The following is a 21270-nucleotide window of genomic DNA, read 5'->3' on the forward strand; positions in this document are numbered from 1 at the left end:
TTAATTTTAATGATGTCCAACTTAGAATTTCATCTGATTGTTCACACTTTTAGCATTTTATTTAAAAAAATCATTGCCAAACCTAAGGTCACCTAGATTTTCTACTGTTGTCTTCTAAGAGCTTTAGAGTTTTGCATTTACATTTAGGTCTGTAATCCATTTTGAGTTAATTTTTGAGTTAATTTTTGAAAGGAGTAAGGTCTATGTCTAGATTCATTTATCTTTTTTTTTATGTGGATGTCCAGTTGTACTAGCATCATTTGTGGAGAAGACATTCTTCCTCCATGGAATTGCCTTTGTTCTTTGGTTAAAGATCAGTTGACTGTACCCGTGGGGTGTATTTCTGGGCTCTCTCTTCTGTTTCTTTAATCTATTTGTCTTTCCCCACCCCCCAATACCGTACTGTCTTGATTACTATAGCTTTATAGTAAATCTTGAAGTTGGGGACTGTCAGTACTTTGATTTTATCTTTTCGTAATACTATGTTGGCTATTCTGGGTATTTTGCCTTTCCATATAAAATTAGTTTGTTGATACCCACAAAATAACTTGCTGGGATTTTGATTGGGTTTGTGCTAAATCGGTAGATCAAGCTAGGAAGAACTGACGTCTTAACAATGAAGTGTCTTCCTATCCATGAACATAGAATATTTCTTCGTTAAGTTCTTCTTTGATTTCTTTAATCAGAGTTTGGTAGTTTTTCTCATACAGATTTTGCGTATATTTTGTTATACCCAAGTATTTTAATTTTGGGGTGCTAATGTAAATGGTCTTGTGTTTTAAATTTCAAATTTCAATCGTCATTGCTGTTATATAGGAAAGCAGTTGACTTTTGTGTATTAACCTTGTCTCCTGAAACTTTGCTGTAAGTGCTTATTAGTTACAGGCAATTTTTTGTTGATTCTTTGGAGTTTTCTACATAGACAATCATGTCACCTGTAAACAGAGACAGTTTTATTTCTTCCTTCCCAATCTGTATACTTTTTATTTCTTTTTCTTGTCTTACTGCATTAGCTAGACCTTCCAGTATTGATGTTGAAAATTTCACACTTTCTGTATGTTTGAAAATCTAATGTTTCTCAAAGATGAGATAAAGCGTATAATTTAAGACATTTTTAAAGAAGTCTGGATTGTCCTTTTAAGTAAAAAAAACCATCAGTTTTGTAATGACTTATGAAATTTATTCTATCCATTCATTCCGTAAACAGTTATGTCCTTCCACTTCACTTACCAGACATTATTTTAGGCACTAGAGATACAACAGTGAATAAGACAGAAAAGGTCTGTGGCCCCACGAAGCCTGCATTCTCTGCGAAGACATAGTTAATGATGTTTATTGAAAGGTATACTGTATTTCTTGGTTTAAAAAGCTTATTCCCATATTAGTAATCTTATATCACAACTTAGGAGTCAGGTTAGAGATACTGAAACTTCTTTATCGGGTACTGATTAAGCAAGGGAGAAAGCGTTTATTGGATAAGGATGAAGAATTTTGTTCATACATCTGAATTCATATTTGTGGCTGTATGTGGTTAGAGGAACTCTGGTTTGGGTGTGGAGCCAAGGTGGTGAGGCTCAAATTTTATTGTTGTTGTTTCCAAAATCTGTTGGATCTAAAAACCAAACATACTGGAGGGAGAAAGCCCTGCCTTTAGCTAGCAAGTCATCTTAAATTCCAGATGCTGTAGACCGTTGATCCATTTGCCAAGGGTTCTTAATCTCTTTTGGAAAGTGGAACTCAATCTGATGAGGCTGCATTCCTTCTCCCCAGAAAAATATACCTAAATATAATTTTGTGAATTAATAGATCTCAATGAAATCCATTTATGGACCCCTCAGGGGTTAGTTAATCCAAAGTTAAGAACCCTCACTGTAGTCAAAATCACAGAGCTCAGTAAAGAAAAGTAAAGAATGCTAGTGTTTAAGATTTTCAGTAAAGGTGTAAGATAATTTCTGGATACACACTTGTTTTATAAACTAATACATTCTGATTTTTTAAAAAAAAAACCTTGGGCTTTCGAAAATGGCCTCATTATTAAATGTAAAGGCTTTCCACTAATCAAAGTGTTCAGAACTTTATAATTTATTAAAAGTGTTCAGAACTATATAATGGGAAAATAAGACCCATGGATTGAAGTTGTAGTGTTGTGGAAAAGAAAAGTTGCTTAAAAAAATGGTTGAGTTTGTTGGTTTTTTAAAAATTCAACTTTTTCATTAGGTGAGAACTAGGACAGTTGCTGAGTGTGTAGCATTCTACTATATGTGGAAGAAATCTGAACGTTATGATTACTTTGCTCAACAGACAAGATTTGGGAAAAAACGATATAACCATCACCCTGGAGTTACGTAAGTACTGTGGCCTTGCCTTCAAAGACTTACTTTTAACTGTGATATATAGTCATAAAATTACTGGGGTGTGTTTTTCAGGGACTATATGGATCGTTTAGTAGATGAAACAGAAGCTTTGGGTGGGACGGTAAATGCTTCAGCCTTAACTTCTAACCGGCCTGAGCCTATTCCTGATCAACAGCTAAACATTCTCAACTCCTTCACTGCCAGTGACTTGACAGGTAAAATGAAGACCTTTCTGCGTTTAGTACAGTTTGTTGCAAAATTGTGTCCTCTGTTTGATGTCATAGGACCACTTACTTAAACAATTTTCCATTCCTTTTTAGCTTTGACCAACAGTGTAGCAACCGTCTGCGACCCCACAGATGTGAATTGTTTGGATGATAGCTTTCCTCCACTGGGCAACACACCCCGTGGACAAGTTAATCATGTGCCTGTTGTAACAGAAGAGTTACTCACCCTGCCCAGCAATGGGGAAAGTGATTGTTTTAATTTATTTGAGACTGGATTTTATCACTCGGAGCTAAACCCTATGAACATGTGCAGTGAAGAGTCAGAGAGACCAGCAAAAAGATTGAAAATGGGCATTGCCGTCCCTGAATCCTTTATGAATGAAGTTTCTGTAAATAACCTGGGTGTGGACTTTGAAAATCACACACATCACATCACCAGTGCCAAAATGGCTGTTTCTGTGGCTGACTTTGGCAGTCTCTCTGCCAGCGAGACCAATGGTTTCATCAGTGCCCATGCTCTGCATCAGCACGCGGCCCTACACTCTGAGTGACCTGAGTGAGGAGCCCGGAACTGCGTGTGCAGCACCAGTAAACTTGAGGGGAGCTATCAGGTTTGCATAGTCTTTCACTGGAAGTTTGAACCTTTCTCACTATGACATCAGTGATGTCAGTATGTATAGAACTATATCTTGATTTATCAAGAGTATTTTCATTTTTCAATCCATAAATGTGGAAATGAACTATGATCAGCAGAGTTGGGAACTAAGATTGAACTCTGTGGTGCAGCTTTAAGCTCTGCTTCTCTCTTCCTCATCTCCCAATACCTCTTCCCCACTCCCTTCTTTTTCTATTCTTTTGTGTTCCCCACTGCCCTCACTCCCAATTTTAAAACCTGTAGACAGAGGCCACCAGCTCAAAACCAGCACAGATGTTCTGAACTGAATGGTGTGGCCTCTTTTTGTGTAAATTCCTTTTGCCGTAATGGATGCAGTGGAATAACAATGTTTACAGGTACCGATCCCGATCCCTGCTCAATGTAGCATTTTTTTGGTTTTATTTTCTTAATAAAAGCAGGGGTAGGTTTCTTTAAACTGCACAAACATGCAAGGATTTTTTAAAAATGGAAACTTCTCTCATGTTATTCAACTAGAGCACTTCAGTTTACAAAACAGCAAGTCCATCTTTATGGAAGCCAGCACAAGGAACTGTGTGCAAATAATGAAGACGCTTGCTTGGATCCTGTTTCAAAATTCTAGACCAGGGCTACCTTACACAGAATTGGTCATGTTACTGCCAGGAGATTTCTGTGTAACTTCATTTATTGGCTACAAATTTGGCATTTGAAGATGTGGTACTCAGATGGGGTTTTGTCCACCATTGTCAAGATTGTAATCTTAAAAATCATACCAGTCATTGATAATTTAGTTTATCCTGAGGCAGTCGACTTGCAGAGGCACAGTCTACAAAGCCTAGGATATTGCCACTCAATGGTTTACATTTTGGGACATATTTTAAGTTGTTTGTAGCACTGCAGTTCAAAGTGTTAATATTTAGAGGGACTTCTAGATTTTATACCTAATGCAGTAGAACCTTGAAGTATATTTAAGCTTTTTTGTTAAGCTTGAACAGTTGGCAAGAATAATGTGAGTTCCTATCTGAAATAGAATGGTACATTACCACTTTTAAGTTTTAAAAATTGATAGATGTTCAGATGTATCTCAAACTCAGTTTTATTTTTATTCCAAATATTGTGAATGAGAAGCCATTGTCCTAAACTTTGGCCATTTTTGTGCTATAAACATGCATTTTTAAGTTATAAGGTGAATCAAACAATATGTAATACAGTATTAGGATGTAATCTTTGCTTTTGTAGTACTGTTAAAATAGAGAATTATGTTTTTTGCACCGTCTTAATTAAAATTCTTGATTTTTACTAGTTGCTTTGCAAAAAACAAATGTTTGGCTGCATTGCTAATATTTGTAAGTATAAGTTGCTTCAAGGTTGTGCTGATGAGTAGATAGGATGTAGTGATCTTAGTAGTGATTGAAAGGGAGGGTATTTATTATACAAACTGTGAACTGCAATGACATCCTTTGTTTTGGATGATGTGTATTCTTGTTTTTCTTTGCAGCATTTTAATGAAGATTGCTTTGAAGTGTTTACGCAGTAGCACATTAGTATAAAATTTAGTTTAGCACAGTGGACAAAAAGTAGTTAAATTAATAACTTAAAATCAGTCTCTAATTTATACATCTGAAGTATAGCATTCCTGTATGCACACAGTAAATAATGGGTAGCCTGGGCTCTGCGTTACTTTCTTGTATTTTTATCCAAGTTGTCAGCTTCTTATTGCTGTGTTGTTGTGCTAAACTTTGAACCTTATTTCTTTTATTAAAAATCAGTACACTTTCTATAATTTAGTAAGATACTGGCCATAATCTTCCATTGTTATAACCTTAATTTTCACTCTGGGTTTACAGTGGCTGGTCTGTATAAATAATTTACACAAAGATGACTGAATGCTAATACCAGTTGCACTTAAATGAACATGCCCATTCTCAGTAGCTGATGCAGTAATATATTCAGTTTATCTATGCATTGCTGGGGTCTTGATATAAGATGGAAACAGTGTTTCTTATCTAAAGTTTTGATTATCAGCAAGTTGAATGGACACTTTAGTTATTTAAATAAAGATTTTTGACCAAAATCCAGAAAATGGTATGAGAGAAAAATAAATTCCAGCTAGTTTAATAGATTTTTAAATGTCAATCTGATTTTAGCCTCTTAGAGAGTGCTAACTAGCTGGTAATGTTTACTTTTAATTCCTTGTTAAAATGAGGCAATAATTTGCAAGATTTTTGTATATAAGTGTAAATTCTTCATATCTTTTTAGATCTAATTCAATATTTTCTGACTACTTCTGCCATGTATAATACCATTTTTGTGCATGCTTGATGTGACATTCATAAATTGTACCACTATGACTTTATCCATGTAAAATAGCTATTTATTGAATTTTCTTTTAAAAGCTGGATTTACTGGGTTTTTTTTTTCTCTCAGTTTAAACATCTTAACAGAGAATTTGTTACTGTTTATTAAAAGAATTGCATTTGGAAGCAAGAAAACAACCGGATTTGCAATCATGTGAAGAAACAATAATGCCTTTATTATCAAGTGTTAAGCACAATTCTTATAACAAACTGTGATAAATTCTTTTTGTTTTTTTTTCCTTTGCCACATTATTTTCTTATGAACAAACCAAAAATTCATGGTGAGCAGTTGCAGTGTTGGCTGATATATCTTTTATGTACAGGGAATTTGAAAAGGACAGTGGATTCATTTAGAAGTGTAACTGGTGCTGTGATTATAGCAATACATTTGTTAGTTGTACTTCATCTTTTTCATGCTAGCTTTTTAAATGTTTAGTTTTCCTCTTGTCATGGTCAGCTGCTGAATTTACTTGAAGGATGTAGAATACTGTTTAAAAAATACTAAAATTTGTACAATTAGATCAAAGAATTGTGCAATCATTTCCTTTTTAATTTTTAAAATGTTGAGGCTCATAAATATTTGAGAACATCAGATCTAATAGAGCATAGTGATACTATTTAATTTAACCAAAGTCTATAGTGAATATTTCAACTTTGAATGTAAACTAACGAATAAACCTGACCACCAAGGAGATTGTTTGCCCAGAGTTTCAAAGCACATTGTCTACAAATGGAAATTGAAATAATTTATAAAATATTGACGTTACTATGTTTTTTAAAAAGTTCCTAATTTTTTCACTAAATGGAGGAAACTATTAGTTTTATTGTTAAATATGGTAGATATTAATATTCCTCTTAGATGACCAGTGATTCCAATTGTCCCGGTTTGAAATAAGTACCCTGTCAGTATGAGATAAATTAGTGACAATCAGAACAAGTTTCAGTATCAGATGTTCAAGAGGAAGTTGCTATTGCATTGATTTTAATATTTGTACATAAACACTGATTTTTTTGAGCATTATTTTGTATTTGTTGTACTTTAATACCTGGTGTACAGTTCCAGAAATAAAAATCTGGGAATCTTTTTTTCTTGGTTTGTGTGAATATTTGCCAAAAATACAGATATTTTATGTAATGAATCTTAAGCTACAGCAAATAGATAGATAGATATTATACCACTGTTAAATTGGTTTTAGACGCAGTAAATAAGATATATGATAGTGAAGTTGGTAGATTAAATATTTTCCTTAAATCCTCTATAATTTCCATCTATAGTAAAAGTCCCCCTGTAATCCCAACACTTTGAGAGGCCGAGGCGGGCAGATCATGAGGTCAGGAGTTGTTCAAGACCAGCCTGACCAACATAGTGAAACCCCGTCTCTACTAAAAATACAAAAATCAGCCGAGCGAGGTGGCGCATGCCTGTAACCCCAGCTACTCAGGAGGCTGAGGCAGGAAAATTGCTTGAACCCTGGGGGTGGTGGTTGCAGTGAGCTGAGATCCTGCCATTGCACTCCAGCCTGGACAACAGACTGAGACTCCATCTCAAAAAAAAAAAAAAAAAAAAAGTCCCAAAGTAAGGATTATACTTTTAGTTTAATTCAGGAAACATTTATTATGTTTCAAACGCTGTTCTAGGTAACTGTCTTTTATGAAGACAGACGACAGATCTGAAATTTGGTCAAATATTATTTGACAGACTACATTTATGGTCAACTAGTCTTCTTTATCCATACGATTCATAGTTTGATTGACCCTAGTCATATCTATCTTTCCTAAACATCTTTTTAAGCTAAAGCTCCTATCTTGCCATTATTTCACAAGTTTGTCCCCATATTTCATTTCCTCTGACCAGAGCTTTATGTAGTTCCATTTTTAAGACGCAGTGATCAGCTTGCCCATAATATCCAAAGTTTGTACAAGGCCAAGAAGGGGATAAAAGGAAAGCAAAAATCTTGACTCCTCTGCTTTGGTTACTTGACTAAAACCACATCCCCTCCTTGTCAGACACGAAAGGACCTTAGCACATAGGGCTCTGTGGTGGACACATGCACAGAAGTGCCTTCAGAGCAGGGACAAGCACACATATTCCGAATACAGCAAGAATGCAACAATGTGCCATGTGAGAGCTCAGAGTATTTTCAGGCTTTAGGAGACGGAAAAGCCTGTGGAAGCAGGATAATCTCTAGTACATCTGTGTTACTAGAAGTCATTTTGGCCATAATTTCCATCTATGGTACGCTTTTTGAGCTTGCTGGTGGTAAGTGCTAAAGAGAATGAGGAATATGTCAGGGTTGGGAGCAGTGAGGGATTGTAAATTTCAGTGGGGTGATGAGGCAACGCTCCTCACTGAGGTGACAGGAAGGGAGAGAACAAGCTATGTGGCTGTCTGGGGGAAGATGTTTACAGGCAGAGAGAACTAAGTGCAAAAGTCCTTGGTTGGGAATGTGCCTGGCAGGTTTGGGGAGTGGCCAGGAGGCAGGTGTGGGTTGGGATGGAGTGAGCAAGGGGAGAAAGGAGAGGAGCTCTTGAGGTCATGAGCAGGTTATCCATGTGAAGGACTTCAGCATTTACTCCATGATAGGGAGAGGGTTTTGAGCAGAGGTATGTCAATACCTGACTTTCATTTAAAAGAATCACACTTGGTGATATGTTCTGTAAGGGGGACAGGAGTGGAAACAAGGAAGGCAATTGAGAGGCTACTGAAATCGCAATAAACTAGGTGAGTAAAGCTGGTGGTAAGGAAGTGAAGGTAATCAGAATCTGGTCATATAGGTTCCATGAATTTTTGAGGGATCCAGTAAAGAACACCCTCCTTCCTATCCAAGTTTGGAACTGAGAGGGCTGGAGTCAGGTCGATGGAGGTCAAAGTAACTATTGCTAATAAAACTGGGGAAGGTAGCTTCAGGGCTGCAGCCAGGTTGGCCTGCCAATATATTACACCTCTGGACTCACTCTGTCACTGGCTGGGCTGGCTACAGGCTATTCTCTGCACAAGGCAGAGAACTGCCAGGACACATTCTTTCTGCTGGCAGCCAGAGTCCACAGGGAAGGAACTAGAAGGGTATATAGGACATGGGTGCCTAGTTATTCTCCAAACATAATCAGGGAGTCACTCTCCCTCCAGTGGGTGGAGAGAGAGGCTAGGAACATTAACCAGTGGAAGCCCTCCACATGAAGACATGAGACACGGGGAATAAGTGTTCCTCCCACCAACACTATCTTGCACTTTTTTTCCACCTTTTCTTTGGTGTGAAAATGTTCAAAGAGTAAAGAAAATAGTAATAATGACCTCACATTTTCCCCTTACCCAGCTAGAGCAATCTTTACATTATACATAGACACACCAATTTACTCATGGCAACACAATAGGTATTTTTTACTCAATTCTGTAAAAATAAAGTTTTTACAGAAGTTTGTACACATCAGCAGTACTACAAGAACTGCTGATGACTGGCTACAATTTTATAAACCACCACAGAGCTTACAAAATAAACAAAAGAAAAATTGAAATTATAAGTTCAAAGAGTAGGTTTTAATTTAATAAGCTATTGTGTATTTAGGTGAAAACCAATTAAACTTGGAATTGCATTACAAATTTGAAATTGTAATGAAGCAAGTAGCTTTCATCATGAAATTGGAACATAAATATAATATCAACAAAAACATAAGAAATTCCTATTCCAATTAAGTCTCAAAATATTTGTTTTACAGGTAGAACTCAGAGAAGTGATTAACAAAAAACACTTAGAATTAATAGCTGAGTAGAAAACCTAATAATTTCTGATTCACAGAGTTAGCTGACAATTGTGTAGTAGTTTGAAAAAAGCTCTTCTCCTTGATTGATGTCCCTAAGTGCGACAAGAACAACACATCGAAGTGGGCTGAAAACAAAAAGATATACAAAAGGTAGAGCATTAACAAATATAAGCTCATATTTTTAATATAACCAAGATGGCTTTTATAGAGGTAACTTTACTCAGGTTCCTTCCATTTTAGTTTATGCATTTGATTTCCATGAGGAAATAGTTCTTATTCCTGATGCAGGTATTCTAAAGAGTATATCTATATCATTTAAAAAATCACAAATCAATGTTTATACAACTGACTACTTCTTCTGAAAACATTGTTTCTAAGTTTAGGCCCCCAAAACTAGTATCACAAAAAGGATTTTAAAATGACATTATAGTTTTTCTTGCATTCATTTGTATCTTATATCCTGAAAAATGAAAACATTACTTAAAATTAGTTGGAGTTTTAAAAAAATGCTTTTTTCTGGACATCATAAAATATTGTTTGTTTTTTTGAGATGGAATCTCACTCTGTCACCCAGGCTGGCGTGCAATGGTGTGACCTTGGCTCACTGCAACCTCTGCCTCCCGGGTTCAAGCGATTCTCCTGCCTCAGCCTCCTGAGTAGCTGGGATTACAGGTGCGTGCCACCACGCCTGACTAATTTTTGTATTTTTAGTAGAGATGAGGTTTCACCATGTTGGTCAGGCTGTTCTCAAACTCCTGACCTTGTGATCCGCCCGCCTTGGCCTCCCAAAGTGCTGGGATTACAGGCATGAGCCACCGCACCCAGCCTAGATATTGTTACATATATACATTCAAAGTTCTAATAACATCATGCCCCGGAGTATATGGCTAAGAAAAGCTAATAGTTAAACACACAAACATACACATGCAGAGAAGCAAAAGTTATCAAGTTTTTGGTTTTTGTTTTTTTCCTGTTTTGGGACAGGATCTGGCTCTGTCACCCAGGCTGCAGTGCAGTGGTGCCATCTCAGCTCAATGCAACATACACCTCCCAAGTCAAGGATCCTCCCACCTCAGCTTCCCAAGTAGCTGGGACTACAGGTACACACCACCACACCCAGCTAATTTTTGTATTTTTTGGAGAGAAGCGGTTTTGTCATGTTGTCTGGGCTGGTTTCGAATTCCTGTGCTCAAGCAATCCACCCACCTTGGCCTCCCAAAGTGCTGAGATTACAGGCTTGAGTTACCGTGTCTGGCCTCAAGTTTTAAGTATAAATAATAGTTCATGTTTTAAATGTCATTCATCTTAGAAGGACAATTTAATAGGTCCTATATAAAATAAAGTTTGCTAGCAACTCAACAAAATAATACAAAGATTGTATCTTCCTACAGCACTGTTAAGAAAGAACTCTTAGCTCTCCAGAATTACCTATATTTTAAAATTGTTATTTGAATATTCTCAGTAGACTTTCCACTGAATGAACAGGAAATAAATGCTACGTTAAAATATGTGTCTTCTGAATACAGTCCTTTTTTATTTAGTTTCATTATTAAGAACCTAATAGTGAAATTGGCAAAGGAATCATAGTGTAATTTGGCCTCTTTCTTCAATTGGATGCTTTCTTATAAGGTAGAGAACATGATATTATAAATGATTAAAGTAAAGATATATTTGAAGATTTTGTAGGTAGGAAAAACAACAGAATTATTTGAAAAAACTTTAAGGTGGATACTTATGAAGTATTGCCGTAGAATAAAAATGGGTAAAAATAAACAGAATGAGCTAGTTTAAAGGAAAATTTTAAATTTCAAATAAGCCTACATTAACACGTTAAGGTGTGAACATAAAAATCTGAGTTATAATTTTTCACTAAAAAAAAAATTTTACCCCAAATTCTATATAGCTTTTTCTTCTATATTTTTTTAAGTACAGCATAAGCAGAAGATATGAAATGCTCTTTTAGCAAACGAACCTTTGTTTGTCATAGCTGTAGGCAATGTTTGGAAGATACTGCTTCAGTTCTATAGGGAAAACTGCAGGCACATCAAATTCCTGATAACAGACATTAGCTGCTCTGTCTAGGAACAAGCACATCATTTTTAGAAAAAGAGCCATTATACAAGGTCACGGAAAACAGAATTGAATTATGACACTCAATGTCTGTTTTTCTAAATTATCAAAACATGCTCAAAATAATTACTACTATGTTCCAGGTACTGTTAGAGTTTATTTACATATATATATTTGCAGATATATATGGTAAATCATAAATATATAAAATAAAATATTCAAAAAGTAAGACATATATAAAACATGTTTTATTATTTACTTTTTGCATAAACAACATATATAATAACATATATGTTTAGATAATATCTACCAACATACATAATAAACATATATGTATGTTTTATTGTTTACTTTTTATATATCAGGAAATAGAGGCTCAGAAATGTTAAAGGTTAAATACTAATAAAAGAGTCAGGCTTGGACTTCGTTTCTCACTAACGCCAAAGCCCATGTTAAATGTAGTCAAACAATCAAACTTTTACCTATGGGAAAGTCAACTCCTAAAGAAGATATAGATAGGGACTCACAAACTTAGCAACAGAAAGCAGATACTAGTCTAGCCATTAATCTATAAGGCTATATTGAAGCACTGACATCATAATTTCTATTTTTAAAAGGGGAGTTATCAATTGCCTATATTCACTGCAAAATCAGAAGAAAAATAGTAAATTAAATAATTCTAAATAATGTATATCAAGATTTCCCCTAATTCTCTCTAATATCATCCCCCAAAAGTGAGAGTTGCTTAAGGACTTGACTAGCTTATTATATGTTATACTCAACTGCCCTTGGCACTCAGTCATATGACAAAGGAGTAGAATTAGCCATTGCTATATCTCATCTCACAGCCCCATGATGCCTTCTTACCATTGGAACAATTGTTGACATACTGTCCCACAGCCAGAGGGTTATGAATTTCTGACGTTAGCCATGTACTATCACTCATTTTTAAAGGGCCGAGTCGATCCCTCCCATTGCAAGATCTGAAACAGGTGAAAGCATTAGCTAATGGATCTGTAATCTGTATCTTAAAATAGAATCCTAAAATACAAAACCCTAGAATTACACCAGTGCATTTTTTCTTAAAAAAAAAAAAAAAAAGACTTTAGTATAATCAGTAGGGCAACTGAGTTGTTACACAGCAGCTATCTAAACAGAATTTTATTCAAAGTATAAATACTGGCCAGGCGCAGTGGCTCACGCCTGTAATCCCAATACTTTGGGAGGCTGAGGCAGGCAGATCACTTGAGGTCTAGAGTTCGAGATCAGCCTGGCCAACATGGTGAAACCCCATCTCTACTAAAAATACAAAAATTATCTGGGCCTGGTGGCACACACCTGTAATCCCAGCTACTTGGGAGGCTGAGGCAGGAAAATCACTTGAACCCGGGAGGCAGAGGTTGCAGTGAGCAGAGATCACACTGTTGCACTCCAGCCTGGGCGACAGAGCAAGACTCTGTCTCAAAAAAAAAAAAAAAAAAAGTAAAAAAAATAATAAAATGAAGCATAAATGCTGAGCTGGGTGTGGTGGCTCAAGCCTGTAATCCCAGCACTTTGGAAGGCCGAGATGGGAGGGTCGCTTGAGGCCAGGAGTTCAAAACCAGCCTGGACAACATAGCAAGACCCCATCTCTTTATATAAAAAATAAATAAAGTACAAATGCTATTAGTCATAATCATTGTGGTAAGTGCGGTTCTGTCTCCTATAATTAAATTTGAACATGGGCATCACTTACCTGTACACAACTTTTGATATCCCTTTGTCATTCCCATCAATGAGTACCCCATCCAGGCATCTAAAAATAAACGGATTTCCAATGGACTGGAAAAAGATCGGCTCATACTTCTGATATACTGTACCTATTACACAACAAGACAAAGAAATATGATAACAACATGAAAAATCATAAACACTGCGATAAGAACCCTTCTTTGGAATATAATCACATTCTCTTTAGTTACGTTCTCCCTTTTAAAGCGTGAACGCCCAATAGCAGATGGAGCACAGAACCAACTCATCCACACAGCAAAACAGAATATGGCTCTCTTGGTTAATGATAATATGAACATCACATTTTAGGCTCAGTTTTACAAAGTCATATATATACATATACACATTTATATGTATATGTGTATATATATACACACACACATATATATTTAAGTAGAATGTGATTTAACATCTAAAGAGTTTGAAGAAATTTATTTTGCTAATAATTAAATAATGTAGACACATATGGGAATAGATGAGTCTGACATTAAGGCTGTTTCTCCTTTCACTGGCAAAAGATGAAATGAGAAAATATTTACCGAGTGCTTCCTATGTTCCAGGCATGTTAATCTATTTATTAAACTTCTTTTAGTATTAATTTATTTATTCTATTTAGTCTTTACAAAATTATATTACTCGTACAGCAGGAAACTGAAACTCCCTTGTTTGGGGATGTAAAATTAGAAAACAGGAGAATGAATTTTTAAAAACCTGGGTCTATCTGACTCAAATATTCACACACACACTTTCCACTATACCAAATAATATAATGTTAGTTTAACACATAACGTAGTCTATTTAGCATTCTAGTTAATGATCTTGTGCCAAGAAATTGCCTTACTTTCCAAGTGTAGAAAGGGCAGGAAGGTCTTTATTCGGTGACTTATGGGTTTAAATGCTGTCTTTTATGTTTTGATCCGTACGCTTTTTTTTTCTCTTTTTTTTGAGATGGAGCCTAGCACTGTCGCCCAGGCTGGAGCGCAATGGCACAATCTCGGCTCACTGCAACCTCCGCCTCCCGGGTTCACGCCATTCTCCTGCCTCAACCTCCTGAACAGCTGGGATTACAGGTGCACACCACCACACCTGGCTAATTTCTTGTATTTTCAGTAGAGACAGGGTTTCACTATGTTGGCCAGACTGGTCTCAAACCCCTCGCGATCTGCCCGCCTCGGCCTCCCAAAGTGCTGGGATTACCGGCGTGAGCCTATCCATACCATTTTTATCCTTAGCTATCAATTAAACCAAACTGACATGTTTCTCTAGTGCTTTTTAAGTAATTTGTCAAAGTGGGTCATACTATGTTCTAAATTTAAACGTTGACAGGAAAGCTTTCCTTGAAAGAAAAAGTGCATTTATCCCAACAAATACTCCAGGATACTTTCTAACACAAAACAATTTACAAACAGTTAATTTCCGAATTAGAATTGCAAAAATCTATGGAAACTCGAGTTTCCAATTTAATCCCTTACTCTAAGGATTGCAAGGCTGGGTATGTTACTGAACTTATGTTTATCAATACGTAAGAAGCTTGGCAAAGTATAATATTAATCGTGCTGTTACCAGGATACATAGATACGACTGCGCCTTTTGGTACCAATCCTTTAGTAACGAAGACACCTTTTCCAGCAGAAATCAATGAGCTAGTTGCTTGGGCAACACTGAAACCCAAAGTCTTGTAAAGAATTTCTTCTGGTTTAAAGGTACTTTGCTGTTGATGTCTGTTTTCAAGCAGTTTCACCCCTTGATGTTCAACTGCCAGTAGGTCTTGATATTTTGATTTAACAGATTCTGGAAGCATAGTCAAGATTTCTGATTGTTTATTGAAATCATTTAAGAATAGAGCCTGGAAAACTTTCAGTAATGTTCCTAGGACATCTTCATCTGAGATAACTTTGTCTTTGGATTCCTCTGGAACATATCGGAGGGTCCTGAAAATGGGAAAAGTTTCTATTCACTACCCTTCAACTGATAAAAGCCAAACTTACCTGCATACCTTCTGGGTTCCTGGCCTTAAGGAACTATAAGCTTATTCTCATGTGTGTGGAGGGCTGGAAACTAAGTTCAGAAAAGAATTGTTTGAGGGAGTTCTAGTTAGCTAACTCCCAACACTTCCCACCCAAGTAGTCAGTACTTATGAAAGGCCCATTCTATACCACATGCTGTGGGGTCCTTACATTATTCCATTTTTGCAGACAAGGAAAGCAAAATTGTTAGGGAACTTGCTCAAGGTCCCAAAGCCAGTAAGTGGGAGAGCCAGAGGCAGAAACGAAGTTCAGCTCTTTCCCGTACTACACCCAACAGCCAAGCTGAATGTCATCACAATGAGAATGAATGACCTCACATTCAATGGCTTTCTAAAAATGGCCTTGTAGTTTCAAAGACAAATTCAACATCATATACTTTGTGACACTCCCTCCAGGACGACTAACGTCTTCAATGACTGCATCTCTTATTTCCATAATCATTATCTTTTTGTACTAACTGCATTATTTTTACTTGAACAAAAAGGTTGTAATTCCCGCCTCACGGTTCCGTAGTCATGATACAACTGATCTCCTGTTTCCCTAGCATGCAACCTTCGGGAAACCGCTTTGTTTCCCTATTTGTCGGACACTGACTTCAGGGAGGCCCGGTCGGCCTCTTTGGTGAGCACCGTGTTGAGCTGATCACTGGTGCGCCCTTAATAACGCCGGCGGGACTCACCCCAATCCGAAACCCACCATCCCGACGTGCTTTTGAGCGGCGTTCTGCCCGTTCTTAACGCGCGAGCTACTGCACGCTATTCTCACAGCCGGGATGGGCTTCTTTAACCACGTGAACTACTTGTATGAACTATGAAAATAAACCCTGGCTTGGCTTTTCTGAGGAAGTTCAAGCACCTAATTAAGCCCTGGTGGAGAAAAAGCCACGCACTCTCACGCGGTAAGGGCAGTCTTTTAAAAAAGTTTCCATTTTTGCCCAGATACAAGCTCCCCAGTCAGTGCCGAACGCAACAGGGAAGAACAGGCGACACCTCCGGCTGGCGAGCTCGGCCTCGCGGGCCCGGCAGCGCAGCGGACACTGGGAAAGAGGCCATAGGCCCCGCCCACCTGAAGCCACCGCCCACTTCAGGCTTCCAGCGGGCCTCGGACTCCACCAACCTCGGCCCCGCCCGCCTCTGGCCCGCGTTCCTTAAACCCCTCCGAGGCCTCAGTCCCCGCCCACCCGGCCCGCCCACCTCAGTCCCTGCCCACCCGGGCCCGCCCATCTCAGGCCGGCAGTCCGCCTCAGGCTCTCCGCTTCGCGTCCAGCCGCCGTGGTGGCGTCTGGGAACTGAAGGCAGGTGCCCCTCGTTCTGCCGTCCCGCCCTCTCACCTCGGGTTGTGGCTTAGGTTCAGTGCGATCCAGGGAACGAAGCGGTACTTGTAACGGCGCCATCGCTGCCACAGGCCCCGCAGCAGACGGCCAGGCATGGCTGCCCCGCGGGGCCGTGACCAGGACGGCGCGGGGAAGGCGGATCGAGGCCTCGGGCCCGCCCCGGCCCGGGAGGAGAGGGGGCCGCGCTCGGCCGCCTTCCCCTGGCTCCGCCCTCAGTGTTCCTGGCACCGCCTGACTTCTGTTGCTCTGGGGCTTCGTCCTTCCCCTTTCCTGACCTCACCTCTCTGAATGAGAGGCGCGTAGAGCTGGAAGGAGGTCCCCTTGACCCCTTTTTCTTTCTCCGGTCGCTCGGGTGCTTCCGTGGGCGCACACACGCGCTAGCCCTGGTTGCGGGCGAAGGGTCACCGGGCCTCAGGGGCGAACCCGCCCCCGAGACCGCGTCCCAGGAGCGGACCGCCTAGTTTCTCTGTCACGGCTGTCTGGCCTGCCCCTTTGTCCCGGCCGCGCTCTGTGTTCCATCCTCCGTCCACTTGAGCTCTGCCTCTTCCTCGACGTTCTCTCCCCTTCTCTCCGTGGCCCCAGAGCAGCCCGACTTCGGGAACCCGAGTTTCAGTCCTCCCTAGACAGCAGCCCTTCTTCTGCGTGAACCCGTGTTCCCAAAGTTACCAGTTTGGGCGTTTTGCGAATATTTACACGTAAAAAAACGAAGTGTCATGATTCCCTATTTTCACTCGTTTTTCTCTTCATTGACCCAACCATTCAAAGGCAAAACTACATGGACAAATGTTTCTGAAAAACAGCTTTGTTGAGGAATGGTTGGGATACAATAAACTGCACATATTTAAAGTGAACAATTTGATAGGTTTTCGACACCACAGCCAAGATAGTAATCCAGCCCCTCCCCCAGTCCCCAAGCAACCACTGAGGTGCTTTTGTCCTTTTAATATGGTCTTGACTTCAATTTGGAAACGTTTTATCTAGAAGTTCTGCATCTGTGTTCGTGAGAGATATTGTTTCGTAGTTTTCTTGTAGTGTCTTAATCTGGCTTTGGTATTTAGGCTAATGTTGACTTCATAGGATGAGGTGGGAAGTAGTCCCCCATAGGTGAAATTTAAAAGGAACTTTACGACCGCTCCTCCCCAACACCCAGATGCATGCACACGCACACACATATTTAGAACAGGTTTGGACAAAGTTCAGTTTTAAGGGGGGCAAACTACAGGAATCCCTTAACCATATTCAAATCACCAAGTGTTTATTGACAGATAAATACGTTGGTATCATTTCCTCTATTCTTTGCCTGAGAGTGAGGTTGGATCCTAAACTATTGAAATTGAACGGCTCAGATCTAATAAAAACTCAGCCAAGGCCGGGCGCAGTGGCTCACGCCTGTAATCCCAGCACTTTGGGAGGCCGAGGCGGGTGGATGACCTGAGGTCAGGAGTTCGGGACCAATCTGGCCAACATGGCGAAACCCCGTCTTTACTAAAAAAGAACAAATACAAAAATTAGCCGAGCGTTGGTGGCACGTGCCTGTAGTCCCAGCTACTCAGGAGGCTGAGGCAGAAGAATCGCTTGAACCTGTGAGACGGAGGTTGCAGTGAGCCGAGATCCGCCACTGCACTCCAGCCTGGGTGACAGAGTGAGATCCCGTCTCAAAAAAAAAAAAAAAAAAAAATTCAGCCAATCGCCAGTAGCTGCGGGACTAATTTGTTCTATTCTGAAAGAAATAAAGAGAAAGAGTATCTACCAATGTCTCTATTTCGTTCATATCATATAGAATGTTAGCAAACTCTAGAGGCTTTCTCTCAGACTCTGTGTTTGTTTGATAATTTGGCATAATCTAGATTTACCTGACTTGCTAAATGGAGTCAATTCAGTTCCAGGATGTATTAATAAGTGGCATACAAGAAAGTTTCTTTATAGTCTCCAAACTTAACAGAGAACCCAAAAGAACTAGTTTAATCTTTACCTGTGGTAATGTACTTGTCTAAAAAAAGAAAAAAATCAGTTTTTGTATATTTTTACAGTTTTTTTATATTTATGGTATTAAAATTAAATTTTGGTTAGCTAAGTAATTAATGAAAACCTTCTTTTTCTAGTTTCTTAAAGTAGGTTATTAGGTCACTAATTTTAATCTTTTCTTCTTTTCTAATGGAAGCATCTAAAGTTATACAAATAGAAACATGGTAGCTAAAGCTCAAGTCACCCTTAACCAAACACCGTACCTTGTACTTCCACCAATCCTGGTACTTGGCGCTTCTCAGAAGTTATCAGACGGGTGTGTTTTCTGCCAGTTTTATTTTTATGTATTTACATACCTGCGTATGTTTTTATAGAAAATACATAGTATTTTGTGTGAGTATTGTTAAAATATTATAAGGATCCACAACTTCTTTGATTTCCTCAAAAATACATCTTGAAGATCTACCCATATTGGTTTGTGTAAGTCTACTGCATTCTTCTATTTTTGAGGTTTTGCCTTCAAGTTTAATATTTACTGTAGTTTTCTAGTAGGTATGTATACTTTATGAAGTTTTTTAAAGTTCTATTTTTGACTTTCCAAAAATTGTTATTGTTTTAAATTTTAAATGAATGATAAATATCAAATGCTTTTCTCTGCTTATTGAGATGACCATATAGTTTCTATTCATTTATTCGTGTAGTGAATGACGACACATTGTCAAATGTTGACCCGTCCTTGGATTTCTGACATAACTACTCAGTTATGAGTACCTCTTTGGTCAGATTCTGTAGGTTTTAATATATGCTATTGTCATCCCACATTTATTTTGAAGTATGTTTTAAAATTTTTAGATAGAATTTGCCTGTGAAAACATCTGGGCTTGTAATTTTCTTTGATAATAAATTCAACTTATTTTAAAGATATAGGGCTATTCATAATGTCCGTTTCATCTTGTGTTGTTTGGTAAGTTATATTTTTATGGAATTTGTTCATTTTGTCTAAGTTGTCAAATATCTTGGTATAAAGTTGTTTATAAATACTGTCTTACTAACCTTTTAATGTCTGTATGATCTGTTGTAATAGCCCATTTTTGTTCCTGATTTTGGTGATTTGTGTTCTCTTCTTCATCATTGTAATTGAGGGTTTGTCAATCTTTTCAAAGAAACAGCTTTTGGCTTTATTACTTTTCCCTGCTTATTTTTTATTTTGTTGACCTCTGTTCTTATCTTTTTTCTCTCTTTTTTTATTTTTAGTGATGGGGTCTCACTGTGTTGCCTGAACTGGTCCCCAGGTGACCCAACTGCCTATGCCTTCCAAATAATTGGAATTACAGGCATAAGTCACCGTGACCAGTCATATTCTTATCTTTATTATTTTATGTTTTCTACTTAAACATAAAGTAGTTTATTTTTCTCTTCTTTTTCTAGTTTCTTAGAATAGAATATTAGGTCACTGATTTTGGTCTTTCCTTCATTTCTATAGAAGCATCTAAAGTTATAACTATCCTTCCAAACATTACTGTAGCCAAATCTCAGGAATTTTGATATGTTGTATTTTCATTATCATTCAGTACAAAATATTTTTAAAATTTCTTTGTTATTTATGTTTTTAATCCATGAAATATTTAGAAATGTGTTTTTAATTTCCAAATATTTGGGATTTCTAGATATCTTATTGTAACTGGTGTTTAGTTTAATTCTGTTGTGTCAGAAAACATGAATGATTTCAATTCTTTTAAATTTATTGACTTGTTTTGTGTCCCAGCATGCACTCTATCTTGGTGAATATACCGTGTTCAGTTGAAAGGAGTGTATATTCTGTAGTTGTTGGGTTTAGTGTTCTATAAATATTAAGTAGGTCATTGGTTCATAGTGTCTTTTAAATCATCTGTCTTTATTGATTTACATAACTTTTAAATACAGATGAATGAAGAATGACAATTTGACAGACAGTTTTATAATATATCATAGATAGCAAGCAAAAGATTGGCCACGATGGGCATGGAGATATGCTGCTATCCAAAATTACCCTCTTCTTCTGACTCTTTTTCCCACTTCCTGTTGTTTCCAGTTTCCCCAAATACTCTACCCAATTGAATATAAGAATGTATGTGCTGTGTTTTCCATTTAAAACCCATTTATGCTATAAATCACAAAACTACTGTGTAGGAAAAATGTTCTTTTTTGAGACAGGGTATAGCTCACTGCAGCCTCCAAACTCTTGGGTTCAAGCAATCCTCCCTCCTTATTCTCCCCAAGTAGCCGGGATTACAGGCACGCACCACCATGCCTGGCTAATTTTTTAATTTTTAATTTTGTAGAGATGGGGTCTCACTATGTTGCCCAGGCTTGTCTTGAACTCCTGAGCTCAATCAGTCCTCCTGCCTTGGCCTCCCAAAGTGCTGAGATTACAGACGTGAGGCACTGCACCTGGCTGGTAAAATCATCTTTAACATCAGTGTCCTAAATATTATAAATAAGGCATGTATGCCTGGACAGATTGTAACTTCCAGAGTTCAAAATGAGATTAACTTGATTTTTAAATAATTTATTGAACTTCTATTATGTCCCGAGCTCTAGTGCAGGAGACAGATACTAAGTAAACACATAAATAATGTCAGACAGTGATTAATGCCATAAAGAAAACAAGGCAGGATAATGAGAAGAGAGTGGGCTGGATATCTTATGTAGCCTGTCCAGATCCACTGTCCACACCCTGGGGGATTGACTGGCTTGCACATCAACAAGGTCCCTCATCTTCCTGCTTCCAAGTG

At 38.1% G+C, this 21270-nt stretch overlaps 2 protein-coding genes and 1 long non-coding RNA gene across 15 annotated transcripts in view; 2 read left to right on the top strand and 1 right to left on the bottom strand.

The window, feature by feature from the left end:
• Positions 1-6657, top strand: part of MIER3 (MIER family member 3) — a 32614-nt gene extending 25957 nt beyond the window's left edge. For 5 of the 6 annotated variants that reach the window (XM_009449106.5, XM_054684076.2, XM_009449111.5 and 2 more), the window contains 3 exons: positions 2218-2345; positions 2427-2569; positions 2675-6657. In XM_009449106.5, the coding sequence (XP_009447381.3) occupies positions 2218-2345; positions 2427-2569; positions 2675-3132 (729 nt within the window). In that variant the 3' untranslated portion in view covers positions 3133-6657. 6 annotated transcript variants of the gene reach the window in all.
• Positions 1178-17047, bottom strand: SETD9 (SET domain containing 9). 8 transcript variants are annotated; one of them, XM_063811230.1, is made up of 6 exons: positions 16529-17012; positions 14735-15102; positions 13137-13260; positions 12269-12384; positions 11304-11409; positions 1178-1308 (listed from the first exon to the last, which is right to left on the bottom strand). In XM_063811230.1, the coding sequence occupies exons 1-6, from the start codon at positions 16624-16626 to the stop codon at positions 1242-1244; spliced, it is 879 nt and encodes a 292-aa protein (XP_063667300.1). In that variant the 5' UTR covers positions 16627-17012; the 3' UTR covers positions 1178-1241. The 8 variants fall into 8 exon arrangements, with proteins under 8 accessions (XP_063667300.1, XP_016808776.1, XP_517753.2 ...); XM_016953287.3 differs by lacking the exon at positions 1178-1308 and adding an exon at positions 1449-1780; XM_517753.8 differs by lacking the exon at positions 1178-1308 and adding an exon at positions 7445-9456 and having other exon boundaries at positions 16529-17047.
• LOC107974736 (uncharacterized) overlaps positions 16405-21270 on the top strand; it is a 67786-nt gene continuing 62920 nt past the window's right edge. The window contains exon 1 of the long non-coding RNA XR_008548237.2: positions 16405-16492. This is a non-coding gene — a long non-coding RNA (uncharacterized LOC107974736). The remainder of the gene's footprint in view (positions 16493-21270) is intronic.

This window comes from Pan troglodytes, chromosome 4, assembly GCF_028858775.2.
Source record: "Pan troglodytes isolate AG18354 chromosome 4, NHGRI_mPanTro3-v2.0_pri, whole genome shotgun sequence".
Taxonomy (NCBI): Eukaryota; Metazoa; Chordata; class Mammalia; order Primates; family Hominidae; genus Pan; species Pan troglodytes.

Bases quoted from the DNA above. Each gene is read 5' to 3' on its own strand.
- SETD9 (XM_517753.8), bottom strand. From the start codon at position 16,626: ATGCCTGGCCGTCTGCTGCGGGGCCTGTGGCAGCGATGGCGCCGTTAC. The intron at 12,385-13,136 runs GTAAGTGATGCC...CACCTGTTTCAG, and splicing joins ATATCAAAAGTTGTGTACAG to ATCTTGCAATGGGAGGGATC. The intron at 11,410-12,268 runs GTAAGAAGGCAT...GCTTGTTCCTAG, and splicing joins TGTCAACAATTGTTCCAATG to ACAGAGCAGCTAATGTCTGT.